General features: G+C 38.9%; 1 protein-coding gene across 4 annotated transcripts in view; it reads right to left on the bottom strand.

Annotated features, from left to right (window-relative positions):
• Positions 1 to 15922, bottom strand: part of LOC123961036 (protein unc-13 homolog B-like) — a 110042-nt gene that overhangs the window by 36082 nt on the left and 58038 nt on the right. For 3 of the 4 annotated variants that reach the window (XM_046036135.1, XM_046036136.1, XM_046036138.1), the window contains 6 exons: positions 4960 to 5028; positions 4600 to 4689; positions 3500 to 3640; positions 2048 to 2289; positions 1165 to 1250; positions 959 to 994 (listed from right to left, as the gene is read on the bottom strand). In XM_046036135.1, the coding sequence (XP_045892091.1) occupies positions 959 to 994; positions 1165 to 1250; positions 2048 to 2289; positions 3500 to 3640; positions 4600 to 4689; positions 4960 to 5028 (664 nt within the window). The remainder of the gene's footprint in view (positions 1 to 958; positions 995 to 1164; positions 1251 to 2047; positions 2290 to 3499; positions 3641 to 4599; positions 4690 to 4959; positions 5029 to 15922) is intronic. The other variant, XM_046036139.1, reaches the window with a different exon arrangement.

Here is a 15922-nt window from a genome sequence, read left to right as displayed (position 1 = left end):
TTGACTTAGATGACAATGGCTTCAGAGATGGAAAAAATAATGTTAAAACACAGTACTAGGGGAACTGAAAGGTAGACTAGGAAAGTCTAGAAATCTGTCTCCTAAAGGACTCTTAGCATCTTAGAAAAAAAACCTTTGTACAGAGCACTGACTCCACAGGTTTTAGGGTTCTGTAAGCAGACTTCAAATGTTTACTATAACAACAGAAAAACTAAAATCTAAACTAATTCTATAGTATTTAAGCTGCGTTTCACAGTTTAATATGAGAAACAGTCAAAAGCCAAACTACTGAGTAGCTAAGCAGGTTTCAAATGAGAAAATGGGACTCTCAAGGTCTCAGAGTGTGAAAGTAGTGAGCTGTTGGTGCATTTATCGTGAAAGCACCTTACAGTATAATGTGGAGAGCTCCAGGGGAAATCAATAATGTTATAGTTACAGTTTCTCACATAAACTAATCTTATATATGACAATGACTCACAGGACCAGGATTCACAGTAACACATTTGGCAAAATTCTGAAAATAGGCCAATTTTGTGACAAGACATTTTTAATATTATTTTAGGTTTTTGATGATCTATAAAATAATCTGCTTTCCATTCACAACTGCTGCCAAAGGAGTTTAATCAAAACGTATTCCAGGTTAGTTCTAGGGTTGGGCCGATAGACAATGCCACCGCGACTTGTAACGCAAGTTAATAGTCTACCACATTTTTTTTAAGTCTGTGCGAGAACACATGCACATAACACGACTGCCGGCCCCCCTGCGTGCATCCCCGCACCCGATGATATCGTCCATCCTGATGTTTCATTGTAGACATCGCCCAACCCTAGTTGGTTCAGATGACGTTTGTTACACTGTCTGACTCTAATTTGTTCTCCAGCATAAACAAACAGAGCAGCTGTCCCACTACTGACTTTATCTTGCTATCAGTTATATCATGTTTGTCTATTATCTCACCATTGTTCCAGTGGCAGTGGTTACTTTTGTGCAAAACTGGAAGAGACAATAGCAAAAAGAAGAAACAGTTGATGAAGTGAAGAAAAGAGCGTGTGAATGTAGCGGTGGGAACGTCTCTCTTACACGCACAAACATATTCACACACACACACACACACACACACACACACACACACACACACTTTATACAGACACACACAGTCTTACCCTCCAGGGCGTATTTCATGTCCTGAGCGAACAGCATCCACATGACCTCAGCGCTGACTTTACCCACACTGAGTTCCTGAGGAAACCTGAAAGGGAGGAAGGAGTCAGAATTTAGGACCAGAAAATCAGTAAAAGTATTAGTTATTCTGCTAATGTGTATGTTAACATTCTGCTTGGTATTCAAACTGCCGACTGATGCTTTGTGAGTGTATGATCAGCACAAGTATGACAACATGTAAACACATGAACTGAGCATCCTTAAGCAGCTTGGAATATACACAAACATGCAATCAAGCAGAAGAAGAAGACATACACAAACACACATTCTCTGACCTCTAAAGTTTGAAACTAATGAAAACACTAATATTTTGTAAGGCTATAGTTTATCAGTGATGACGTTGAAGGGAAACAACTTGCAGCAAGTTCAAAATAACATTAAATGTTTCAATAATGTTTTGAAGTTTAAAAAACTGCTACATTTGAGAAATATTTGAATCATCCAAAACTAAACTGCAGAGACCATTGCCTACATATATTTATACGTACAGATAATAGTTTTAAAATATGAATATTACTGAAACTCTTGATTCATTTTAATCTGTGATTATTTCTACAGTTTACACTAAAGAAGGTCAAAGGCAACCAAACATTCCAACATGATGCTGCTTGTATGTTTCAATAGGAGGGTGCTGTGCATTTTTTTTCTCAATTAGCGTTTGCAATTTACAGTAAATTCAACATGGTGTGAGCAATTTAAAATAATAAATTCTCTCATTTACCAGTTATAAACTATGATCTAATGGGAAGAAACATTTTCACTCATCTCAGAACTATAATAGGCCAAATAAAAGGTAAATGACACAGCACAAAACTCAGTACTGACTGGTTAATGACGGACGTGTAGGAGTTCTTGTCCTCCTCAATGATGGAGACGATGAGCGTGATGAGTTTAGGCCAAAAGTCCAGATTCTGGATGCTCGGGCCCTGCTCCTCCTGCTGGCTCTCCTCTTTCTTCTCCTCCTCCTCTTCCTCTTCCTCCTCCTCCTCTTCATCATCATCCTCCTCCTCTTCCTCTCCTTCCACTTTTTCCTTCTTCTTCTTCTTCTTTTTCTTCACTGGCTCAGGCTGCAAGAGGGTGAAAACACACAAAATGAAAAGACGTAAGTAAGAATTTATTTGCCGGACATGATGTGTCCTCTGAACAGTTAAATCCAGATCTCCAGTAGGCTGTTATGAAATAAGTGGTAGCACAGAACTAAAATATGGTTTAATACTTGACAGTTGTGATTTCAGTGAATAATCTGCAAAGAATAACTTACACCAATAATTACAATATTATTCCTCCAGTGTACTGAGACATTTTATTTTCAAATATTCTGGCTCCATGTTTATGTGACAAGGTTTTGCACACTCCATAAAATTGAAAAGCAGACTTTTCTTGATTAACATGCAAAGTGTTGTTAATTTATACTGAACCCAGACTGGTTTAATGAGTTTAGACACATTAAGACATGCATCTTAAAAATATTCAGTGTTCTGGAGATAACTCTTCGGCTGATGGAGACTGACTTAATTAGTGCACCAATTAAGGCTAAGCCAGCAATTGCTGTATATACTGAGATTAATATGAGCAAATGGAGGAGGTGAAGCTAAATGTGAGATTGCATCCTGTTTTTGCTTGATTTGTACTCTAAAATGGGCATGGCCTTTGTCAAAGACCCACTGTCATTAAGTAACTAACACAGTAGTTTGCAGAATGAGAGTGTGCGTAAAAATATCCAACTGTGGACGGGGTGGTACAAAACATAGCAACCTGCCAGACGCTGCATCATTAATGTCGGCATGTTAATGTTCTAACTGTGAGCATGCTAACGTTAGCATACTATTTATGTGTTATACGGTCGCTCAGGCTTTACTTCTTGATGGTGGAGATGCCTTTGTGTAACATTGCCTCGCACTGCTTAAGTTGAGGGTTATGGTGTGCCTCATTGCTGAGGCAGGATGAAGCTATGGTTCTCACTCCAACAACACCACCAACTATAATGTGTTCCACCCTGTACAGTGGTTGCCTGGTAGTAACAGTGAGACTGTCATAACACCAACTAAAGTGTCCTTGACTCTCACGATCAGGCTTTTCTGATGCGGACTATGACCTCAACATTCCTGTGGTATGTTGTAATTAAAAGGTAAATTGTCAAATGGGAATCAACAACTATTACATTACTAAAAGAAATGTTGAACCTTGAAGACAGCCAGTATTGTCATTTATTTCAGGCCCATTTCTGCAGAGCATCTCCGGTAAAAGCTCAGAACATGTCAATGATTGGCAACTCACTGGCTGGACGGCGGATTGGAACTGGCGGTTAAAGAGCTCCAGACAGTTGTTGAAGATGTACTCGTAGGTGGAGTTCAGGCAGGCTTTGACGCAGTCCCGCACCACGTTGGCGGCTCTGGGAGGACTCTGCAGCTCCAAGACCTGCACAAGACCAGACAGTGGAGTGGGAAGATATATAGATAAGAAACACACACAGCCACGTATGCATTCATAAGCCATAGAGTAGGTGGACAAGCATTATCGTATCATTTAGGCCAGGTAATCTAGAATATAAACTCTTGAACAATAATCAAGAAGCTGTGATCAACAGACATGTTCACTTCACAAGGTTTTGATAGATTTCTTTAAGTGTGATGGTTATAAAATTCAGGGAACTGTGAAAAACACAGAAAAAACACAAACGTCCCAGAAAATGAAGTTCATCAATAAATGAATAAACACAAGATGTAAGTGTGTCATTACAAATACATCAATGGAAATAATATAATTGGATAAATTGAGACCAAATTCAAAGCCTTTTTTGATTCATTCCAAACTGGAAAAGAGAACAAATCCGTACACATGGATACATGAACACACACACACAGATTCACACACTTTCTTCTGTCCTCCAGTGTGGAATCAATCTTCCCCTAACAGACCTGAACTCGACAGCACAAGCTCACTATGAGAGACATTAGTCAGAGGCAACAATCAATCCTGCAACACAGCAGCTCAACTCTCTGAGTGTGCTTCTACCCCTATGAAAGTCTTCACAAGGACCGAAATCTACAAACGAATTCTGCCAGTTTTGGGCATTTTGAGCTGAGTGGACCTACTTCAGGTTATGTAATAAAAGTGTGTGAGTTTATAGCATGTGTATCTTTGCAATGATAATCTCAATATTGGATACTGTCTCAATATATTTGCTTATTCTAAAGTAAATATAAATGGTTTGGGCTGTTTTGAAACCAAACCAAACATCTGTTTTCAACATAACAACACACAGTTTAAGAAAGACTGGGTCTTAAAAATTTGTCTTCTATAGTGAAATCAGTCACAGAGTGTTGCATGTATCTGATGTTTTGCTGTTGATTACTGAGCTGATATTTTGTTTCTACCTTCATCCTGAAGAAGGTGATGCTGGTGAGTAGATCCACTGTTGACTTGAGGTCATGGAGGCGAGCCTTGCTGCTGGCTGGGAAGTTGTTCTGTAGACAAACACACACACACACACACACAGTTAACCATGCGTTTCTTTGGATAGCAAAGTTTATCTTCCTTTTTGCCTTTTTAACGCCCTTTGGAGGAAATAAAGACCCTCAAAGACAGCAGAAGGTGGTTTTCAGATTTATACCCAGCAACCTGTCCTTTTTTGGTAAATGAATGGTGACAAACTTACATGTCACTGGTATAGACTGAAGCTATAGATCAATATGCAGTGATGAAAAGAATAACAGCAGTTGAAAGCAGAGACTCACTCTGTACATGGAGAGGTCGATGCGCAGGGAGTTGTGCAACTGATCCAGGAGCTTCACAAAACGATCTCTCTGTTAGAAAGAGAAAAGAAAGTCCAAAGAGATTTGTCTCAGATTCTTGCACTTGTTCAAACAGTGGGGAAGACACATACATGAGCAATTAGTAGCCTGCCTGTGTGTTTGAATGCATCTGAGTGTCTGTCTCTGTCTGAATATGTGTGTAGTCTCGCACAGTTGGAGAAAAACAGGAAAGACTGAACTGAACAGAAAAAGAAATGTTTTGTCTGATAAATATATCAAAATGGCGACACATTTTTTCTGCATGTCGACACCATTAGAGCTCCATGACTATATTTAAGTTTGGAAAAGCAATTTCACACTTTATAACCCTTGCGGATGATGAAACGCTTCTTTTTGTGATGAAGAAACAAAGGAAAACTGTGGAACTGCAGTTCAGTTTGGTACATTCTGCCACAAGCTAACATGGCATACAATCTGTTTACCTACACTGAACGTTAATGACAGCACACATGGATCTTTTGACATGACTGTATACATATGAGCATACTCTTAGATGAAAGAATACACAAGATATATTGTGAGTTTTAATCCACTTTAACAATAGCCATTCAACAACTATTTCGCTTTAATTAAGATAAAAGAAGTTGTGCTTTTAAACCAGTATGCCTTAATAAATTAACCACTAACTGCATTGTGGAGCAACGCTATTAGGATTGTTTGTATTGCTTATGAGAATGCAAGCTCAAACATGCCAGCCTGGGGGGCTGCGATTCATATCATGCTGTAAGTTTCACACTAATCCACTTATTGACATTGGTGGTTTTGGTATCAGTAATGCGCCAAGAAACACAGCAATGCACTAGCAAAGACTGTAAAGAAGATGACTGCTAGCAAGAAAACATGGATTAAACAATGCACAATAAGAAAATATGCTTGCAAATGACTTACTACATGTGAAACTGACTGAGCACTTGGCCTCTGCATTCATTTTGTATTCACTTAACTTATTTGCAATGTGTAATTTCCGATCTATATACTGGTTTTCATTGTTACTGATTCAAATTGCATATACAGGAAATGCTGCACACTCATAGTAGACGTGCTGTGCGACAAAGGACGGCCAATTTCACGTACGGCTGAACACAACTTTTGATCACGAGTTCAGTATTAACGCGTCAGATAACTTTATTGACTGTCTTTAGGTTCTTTAATAAGAAAATGTAGCGAAATGAATACTCTCAGCCGGTAGTTTGTTTGGCTGCGCTGTAAATAGATACACCTGTTGTTCTTATTTTGCATTTCTGACTAGATAGCTGCTAGATGTATGTACCCAGTGGTCGATACGTGTGTGTAATTTTAACTGAACTGGGTGATTTGTATTATTTAAATGTAGAAACCACACACAAACCCACCAGGACTGAAATCATGAAGAGAATGAACTGCTTTATATTATATTCATATAACAGATGCTTTCCACTTGCACACTCGCATGCAGGGACGGCTCTTGGGAGCAATTTGGGTTCAGTGTCTAGCTTAAAGACATGGAGACACATGGACAGGAGGAGCTGGGGATCGAACCACCCTATGATCAATGGCCAACCTGCTCTACTACCTGAGCATCAGCCAGTAACGGTATCCCCATTGCGTGTCTGTTAATTTTATCCACTACTTCCCTTCATATGTTTAGACAACACAAATCTATTTACATGTCATGCCAAGAAAGCAAACACAAATTGAGTGAGAGAGAGAGAGAAAGAGAGGGAGCACTCTGGCGAAGTGGGAGTCACGACACGGCTGAAAAACTAAGGAGAAAAAAGTTTTGTCTAATAGAGAGAGCGAGGGGGAGGAAGAAAGAGAAGCTGAGTTTCCAGTATCACTGGAAATTGGCAGAAGTCACTCACTAGTTTGTTAGAAATTGCACTAGAAACACATTTAACTAATTAGTAACAACTGCGGTGAATCCCAAAATGGTGCAATTTGATTGTATAACAGCTGGAAAGTTTCTTCGTAAATCTGTTTTACCTCAGTCTTTCACACCCTTGGAAAAGTAGCTAGTCATGGTTGCATAGCAGTTAGTTTTGTGTGCATTGTTTTAATAAATTGGAAAGGGTTTCCCTTTGTTTTTATCTTCAGATGAAGGTATGAGTAATGGCCAACATTCACTGGCACTAAAGACCAATAAAAAAGTTGCCAAATTCAACTCTTGAAAGGCTCTTTCAACTCTTCTTTTCTTTGTCTATCTATGTGTCCCATGGTAGAAGAAACAATGCAGTATGGAAGAGAAAACAGGGACACAGAGTGTTATACAGAAGCTATGAGTCATGACAGTTTAGAAAACAAGGAGTCGAGTTTAGTTTTGGATAACAGAGAAAAAACGAGAGGGAAGGAGAAATCCCCTAACATTAACACAACAACATGCCAAAGCAAGACTGTCAACAAACCCTTAGAAAAAAAAACATGTTTTAGAGCTCCGTTAAACTATTGACAACACATTAATGAGCCACACTGCTGCACTGGCTAACATGTTCCTTTATTACCATAAACACACACACACACACACACACACACAATAAGGTTTATTGTAGTTAATTCAGACACTGTCCTGCTGTTTTAGCTGTTTCAGGAAATTATTTACCCTTTTCTTTTAAGGATGCACCTTTCCAGCGTTTTCTCTGTGTCATCATTCAGATACTCCGGATATCTGCTGATACTAATTATAGATGTGATATACCAGATCTCCCTTTTTCCCACATTTAAAAACCACATGGAACTAATTGGGATAATAGGCAACATGAGGCAAGGGATTGTTGTGGGTTGACAGCTCTAAGTGCCCTAATAGAAGAAATGCAGAATTTGAAAAAAAAAGATAGATATTGATGAAGGAAATGTATTTAATGTGGATCAGCCTACCACTTAATAAATTCATTATCCGTCCTGATACTAAACAACTGGATCAGATCGGTGAATCCTTCTTTCTTTTTTACCTATTTGGCTTAGGGCTGAATAACACAGTTACTGAAGTGCAGAGAGGTTTTGGTATTTTATGGGATTTTGTGAAATTGAGAAAAATATATAATTTCACTTGCATCATCCTTAAATCTAACTCTTAAACCTTATCCTCAACTGTAAACCCAAGTTTTAACCTTAACCGTCAAAAAGCCCTTGAAAGAAGTGAAAGAAGTGCCAGCCATTATATCCTCAATTCCCAAAACTGTCCTCAACCTCAATATTTCAAACCCACACACACACTCAAACACAAATGCACGCACGCACATGACCTAAAAAGCCTGAGACAAGGATAGCAGATTGGTTTTGACCTTTAAAAAATAACAAATTGTCACAGTGCTCTTTCACACACACACACACACACACACACACACACACACACACACACACACACGGTATCAGTAATAATTGTAAATGGTCCATTCTCCTTGTTACCTACACACTGAAGGATTCTCAGGATTCCTGTCCTCTGCTGCTGTGACACAATTTATGTGATCATAAAAAAATTGGCACATGTTTCAAGTCATCAGATGCATGATAAATGTCTTTTTTAATTGGAATAATTCATTTTACAAGCCTAAAGACTTCACGTCACAATTAAGTTAAGTAGCCCGAAGGGGAAAATGGAAATGGACATTTAGAGCTGAACTTAATTGTTTATGCATTAAACTCACATTAAACTAATCAGGTACATTATCCCCAGAGAAAACTCAAGACTAACAACAGAAACATCACCTTTGTTGTGAGAGTTTTTAATATGCCAAATTCCTTTAGCTATTATCAGCTAACTATATATTTTGTTTTTTTTTATTGCCTTTCTCTCCTTAATTTATTTTTTGATCTGTCCAAGAGAAAGCGCTAGCTCTGAAGTCATTCAAATGAGACACTTGAGACACTACTTAATGAATCAGTGGTGCTCAGAGCAAGCTAACCATTATGGCTGTTTGTTAGTTCTTATGTGACTTTTGTGACACTGCAGAAAAACTAATAGGACTGGAATACTATAATATATCGCAGGGGCGGTGATTCTAATCAAAACACATCTTCTCTGTCCATCCAAAAGAAATTCCCTCTTGCCGGCTCCCAACTGATGTAACCAAACTCGGCACCAAAGACTCACAGATTTCCTTGTGGAGCACAACAAGCTAATAAAAGGTGCCTTAAACAAGTTGCTGAAAGCAGATGACATTAAATTATCTTGGGAGGAAACAGCATGTGCTGCTCTGGTCCTGGAGGAACTGTTGCCCAAAGCAGGACAGAATCCAATAAGTATGTCCAAGAGTCAAATAGAAGTTGGTGAATAATTTGGCTTTGGCCCACAGTCACAGGTCTCCTTAATTGTGTGTCAGTGTCTACTCCGGTGACTTAATTTTAGATCACTAGCACCAGAAACATGTAAGAAAACAGGCACACCTTTATTAGACGGGTCCTGTAATTTCATAATAATGTCCTGGGGGGTTTCCTGTAAAAGCACTATGGACTTTGGTACTAATTAAAGGTAAGTTGAGTTTAGTTAGTTGTGTTGAGTAAGTACAGCAGTTGTTTATTTCCAGAGGAAATCATAGCAGATATCCATTGAAACCCAAGCAAATGTAATGTATTATCACAAATCTTATTTTTCACATAAATGTGGTATTCTTGCCTGTGGACATTGTTGTATGTTCAGCTGACCTGCTGTGCACTGACTAAACTCATTTCAGTTAATTGGAATTATTTCAAGTGTACCAGCTGAATGTTGTATCAATGTTCCCTATAATAAATAGTAATGCATAATCCTTTTCAGGGACCTCCCTGAGAAATTACACTCTACATGAACCTAAACGACCTTAATCAAGTTAATCCATGACGTGCTCTGCTGCAAAATCTTCAGTACACTTTCAATAATTAACTTTCAAGGGCCAGAGGAGATCCCTGGTCATCCTGTACGATGACCAGGGAGCATTTTAGGAAATCTAACTGAGCTTTTGATGCTGCTCTGAACTAGCTTAAAAAAAGCTACGCAGCTAAACATTCAGGTGTGAATATGTATAATGGAGCTCTCAGGTGTGAACAAGGGCGTAAATTTCATCTAACAGTTCGGGGGAGACAATAAACATAACATTTCTCAAGCAAAATATTTGAACGTGACACAAATAATAATGTTTCTATATAGTAGATATGTTTTCCCCAGAGGGAGAACATATCTATATGATGATATATTTTATAGAGAGATGCAGGGTGGGGCATAGGAGAGGGAGCGAGAAGACAGAGACGTGAAAGACTGAAGTGAAGTTTTACAAATTAGGACATCACCTTATTATCACGGTAACAGGTATACTGAAGTTAGCTTGGCTTAACAGTTAAACAAAAAAAGCAACGAAGAACTAGAAGAAGGAGCTGAAATAATGGAGGGAAATAATGTGTCTGATTTTCAAGCTCTGACTGGGAGGAAGCACAGCAGCGCTAAAAGCTCCAACATATGAAAAGAGACAGATCAAGTGTCTACCGATGGATGGATATCAGGTTAATGCCAACAATTAAATTACTAATGCACACAACTGAACTTTAAGTTCAGTGTGTTTTTAAGGCAATACTAAACAAGCTTTGATTTAGTATTGATTCCACCCATATTCCATATATATATCTATATAGATATATATATGCAGTATTATGCTTGTCTGACCTTTTATTTGACTGATGACAGGAGTTACTGACAGGAAACATTAGAAGAAAGCAAAGGGATGACATGCACCCAAAGCCCCCAAATGGATTGGTATGCAACTTAGGCCCTTAGTCCAGTGAATAAATGCTATAAAATGATGTCTACTGTAACACCAACAATAATACACAAGGGCAGTGGTGCACTAAGTACATTTTTGGACCCAAGGACAAGTAACTAGCTATTGCTTATCTTGGTTACAGCGTCAGTTTCAAACAACTGACTTTGGCATTTTCAACAATGCTATATGGGTGAGTTATTGCGTTTGAGTTGGAGGAGTTAGGAGCCAGTGTACTTTGGAAGTAGTGTTTCTTGCTCATATAACTTTAACATCAGTGGCTACTAGTGTTGTAGTCAAGACCGCCCAAACTGAGACCAAGCGAAGACCAAGACCGGAGTTTATCGAGACCAAGACAAGACCAAGACCTTTAGGGGCTGAGACCAAGTTGAGACCAAGACCGAGGGAGGGCGAGACTGAGTCACGACCAAGAACAGTTCCCCACATTACATGACACACGGTAAAATGTGGAACGAGATCATAGGTACTTCTCAAACACTAAGACCTGAAATCAATGTAAGCATCTTTATTCAACTTTTCCATGCTTACCATCGCGGTGAGGGGTGACAGTTGTTAACGGGAACAACACGTTTAATTAGGGTTATTAGTTGCATTCAAAGCAATATGTTTTCCATCCAGTCAAAGCTAGGATGTTAACAAATAAATCAGAAAATGCAAAAGCAATTTATTCCCAAAGTTATGGTCTTGACTGGTCTTGAAATAAAATCCTGAGTCCTCAATGTCTGAGACCGAGACAAGACCGAGTACAAATGCGGTTGAGTCTGAGACGAGACCAAGACCTTCAAAAAGCAGTCTTAAGACAAATCTCGAGACCAAGACCGGTCTCGAGTACTACAACACTATTGGCTACTTCCCTTTAATGGAGAGGTCTGTGTTACCAGCAGTCTATTTTGTCTTTGGCATAGATCTGTGGTTATGTATCAATGTCGCTGTATCTTCTCAGTTTTTCATTTCTTTCATTACTCTTTTGCCTTAATGCCTTTTTAATGTTATTTGTAAAGCGTGTTGAATTGCCTTGTTGCTGTAATGTGCTACACAAATAAACTTGCTTTGCCCTCCCTATTAGTAAGTAGTACCTAAATAACTGGGCTCATAGGTTAATCAGTGTATTAAAATGTTGTCAGTTTAGTATAACTCATTTTTATGTATGAAGTCAAAGCATTACCTAATAGTCACTTTATCATTAATTAGTGTGGGTACTCTATGCTTGAGTGTATGAAATGTCATGTATTAATTTATATATGAATTCAAGCAGAGTCATGCATTAATTACTATCAAGTCAGAATGTTACTGAAGTTCTCTATGATAAAGCAGGGAAAGAGAAAACAGCTTAATTAAAAGCTTGTGTTTTTTTTTGATAGCCCAGATCCCCACATGACTCAATTCAGTGAAATTCTATTAGAGAAATAAACATATAAACATATCCAGCAGGGCTTATTATCAAGCTGGCCCAAGGTGTCTGCATCCCCGGACCTATTAAAGCAAGAACACTCTGCCTGCAGTCGCTCATATATCACCGGAGTCTGAGTGCAACCAGTAGGAGAACTGAGGTCGGCACTATTGGCAAAGATCCCGGGATCATTAAGCCCGGGCCTCTAGCTGTCATTGTCCCCCGTCTGTGGGGCCTGCGGGCTGAATTTAGGACACCGTAAAGTTCAGAGCCTTTCCAAAGGTCCCACAGTAATAAGACATTGCCATTTTATGAGGATGATTATTAGCAGCATAAAGGAACATCACCTGGTGGCTCTGTACAAGTCATTATCATGAATGTCTATGTGATGCAGGTCCTTTACAAAGCTTTAAGTATCACAGACAATCCAGGTGACCTACTGTGGGAATGACACCTAGTTTAGGTCAAACTGCAGCTTTAAGGCTAATGCAAACTATAAAAAGAAAAAAAAACAACTGTAAAACTGTAAAAGATGAAATCTCCGCAATACTATGAATGTCTTTATATGTATTTCTTGTCTTTTTGGGTGGGTGTGTTCTGTGTTTTAAGGCTGAAATCCATATGTCCAGTGAGTACAGTCCTGTTATCTTTTAATATTGGCTTGCAGAGAACAGTACTTTTCTTTAATCAGTGCCATTACAGTGACTAAATAATCACATCTAAATGAAAAGAGCACCTTCTGGTGAATGTTTGGGTAAAATCATCTTGAAAGTAAATGTTAAATTCATTAAAAATAGATTGCATAAAGTGTTTTCTGCTTTGACCGACAGCTGAATCTCAACATGCCCTCGATATATTAACGCTGTTATGTATCTGCAATCCTCTGGAAAGACAAATAATCATATGTGACTATCATTGTTTTGACCTGTCATTGTGGTGCAACCAATATCCATGCCAGGGTAATTTTGAGACTGTTTGCTTGCTCTTGTGAATACATAATTTCCCAAACTTCATCAAAATCAAATCAGTAGTGTCTGAGAAATCAGTTGTGACTGAGAACGGATGCAGTAAATAATAATGAAACAGACAGAGAAGGAGCCAGCCCATAAGCCTCAAGAGAAATACTGAGAAATGCATGACACTTCTACTTTTAGCTAGACAATACTTGGCACCTAGATGGACGTTAGAGGTTTTTGAGCTCCATAAGCCCATACCACAGCTAGTATTGTCTAATTGCTGTTTCCCTGCAGTACAAATCATATCATTGCCACAAGCTTCTACTCTACAACAGAAGCTTTGTAGTTCATCGAGACACATTAAAAGAATTATTTATGTGGCAGCTACAGGGCTGAAAAAATAGATGCCAATGTTGCAATGTTGAGACCGTTTTCAGTAGGAAGTCCACTGGTAAATGTGTATAGTTTGGTATAGGTAGGTTGGTTTTGTATAATAAAATGTCTTGTTTGACCTTCAACTCAATTACTTTATATTGTACCTTCATTAGAGTCACTTCTTCATCTGCAAGCTAGTTTAGCAAAAATGACATTACTATATAACCATCTTGTATTCTTATCAGCTTGCCTCTTTCTGGAAAGTATTTTTCTTTTCGGTAACATGCAGCAATGAGCCACTGTTAACTACAAGGTGTTTATGTTATGTGTCCATGTTTGAGTTTCCTGACCACAATATTCTCATTCTGAGCTACAAGCAAAAACACCTCAACTGCAGTTTTAGACACAGATTTAAGTATTATTTCTAAGTAGAGATGGTTAAGTCTAATTTACTTATAACTTTGCCAAAGTTTTTTGCCAAAGTTTTCTGTCAGCGATGATAAAGTTTATTTTTTGATCTGATGTGGTTTCGTTGAGGCTAACGATCTGGTAGAGACCAAAACTGTGGTTCCTTACAGAGCTATAGTTTCCAGTCCAAGTAATGTTGTCTATTTCACACTGAGAAATCTAAGTTGTTTGTTTTGAAATCCAGTCACCTGCTAATGTTGTTCAAAAGGTGAGGGCTTCCACTGTGGCCACCCAGGTACACAACATCTCCTGAAAGCCGAGTCTGCCCTGAATCTAGTTCTTACAATGTGTCAAGAGGTGACACTTAACATACTGCCAAAGGTCTGTTGACAAGTTGACTAGTCAGAAAAGATTAGTGTTTATGCGTGTTTATTTCATTGTGTCTGGTGGTCACATACCCCGAAGTTGGAGGCTGCAAATCTGGCCGGAGCAGAGACGTTGGTGGAGGCGGTGGGGTGGGCGTAGAAGGCATTGATGTTGGCCAGCAGGGTGCTCATCACTGCTGGCACCCCTGACAGCATGTACTTAGACGACAGGCAAGAGAAATGGCTGAGGAGGAAAGGAAAGGCGAGATATTTGAGGGGGAGGAAGAGAAAGGGAAGGTTGGATTGAGGGAGGTTAGCAGGTTTGGATGGAGGAAGATTGAAGGTTTAAAAGTAGTAAAAGGAGAAAAAAAAGGCAAGATGACATGGAGAGGGAGGGAAGGAGGTGGGTTTGGGAAGAGAGAGGGAGGATGAGACAGGTGGAGACAGAAGGAAGGAGGGGTTGAAAAGAAGACATAAAGAGGCCACAGTGGAGAAAATAAATAACAGAGAAGAAGGAGGATGAAGGATCAGATGGATGGATGGAAGGAGAAAAGGGTTGGGTATAATTGGAGATGAGAGAGAGAAGAAAGACAGACAGGTGGGAGGGAAAAAATTAATTGTTAATTAGTTGGAGATAAGTTAATATTGGTATTATATCAGACACATTTTTTTATATGAAACAGCTCAATTATATTTTGTAATAAAAGTACAAATCAATACACTGACAGAAAACAGAGCCAGGCAGCTGTCAGGAGTTATATTTCTGTTTAAGCAGCAGGCTTTCACCAGCATTTTGATATGGCCTAAACAAAATACTGAATCAACTCCTTCATATAAATATCATTAGGGGGTAACTGAGGATCATTTCTCGTCATGAGGAGTGCTACTCTGATAACAGCTGTTTAAATTCTGCATCTAAGATAATAACCCTGAGTTCAGGAGTCATTTTGGCTGAAACATTTTACACACCTATCCTGTGTAACTTTATTTCAAGACTACACATTTTGCAAATTGCATCATGGGAATGGAAGGATCTAAAATTTTTGAAGTATACCATACCAAGTTAGGATATCTTCATGCTTTGATTTTTCCCTTTGTAATTTCCCCAACTTTAAGATCCCCTCCAGAGATGTAAAAATACTTTGAGGAATATTTTGTGTCTGATATGGGTTTCTTTTCTTTTCTTTTTCCACAAAAAAAGTCCACGAAAGACTACTTCATTAAATGTTTTCAAAATTACGTCTTCTCCTCCCTCCCTGAAAAATCCAGAATCTGTCAGTAACTGCTTTCGCCGCCTACTTCACTGTAAAGTCCATTCTCAGTGTATGTGCACTGGAGGTTTCATGTTTCCACATCACACTTACGTAAGCTGTATTCTGGACCCCAATTGGCTTCCAAACTAGATGTGATGTTACAAAATCCTGCTAGTAAATAAATGCATGCACTCAGATTTAAGGTGAGTGCAGAGAAACCTTTCAGAAGAAGAAGATACTTTTATTGTCACATACACATACATGCTGTGAAATTCGTTCTCTGCACTTTAACCCATCCTCAAGGGAGCAGTGGGCAGTTGCTGTGCAGCACCCAGGGACCAACTCCAGGTTTTTATCAGTGCCCGGTCAATTGCACTGACTGAAGAACTAACATGTTTGTGATGGTGGGGGAAAC

This window comes from Micropterus dolomieu, linkage group LG21 (genome assembly GCF_021292245.1).
Source record: "Micropterus dolomieu isolate WLL.071019.BEF.003 ecotype Adirondacks linkage group LG21, ASM2129224v1, whole genome shotgun sequence".
NCBI classification, from domain to species: domain Eukaryota; kingdom Metazoa; phylum Chordata; class Actinopteri; order Centrarchiformes; family Centrarchidae; genus Micropterus; species Micropterus dolomieu.
This window is presented reverse-complemented; position numbering and strand designations above follow the sequence as displayed.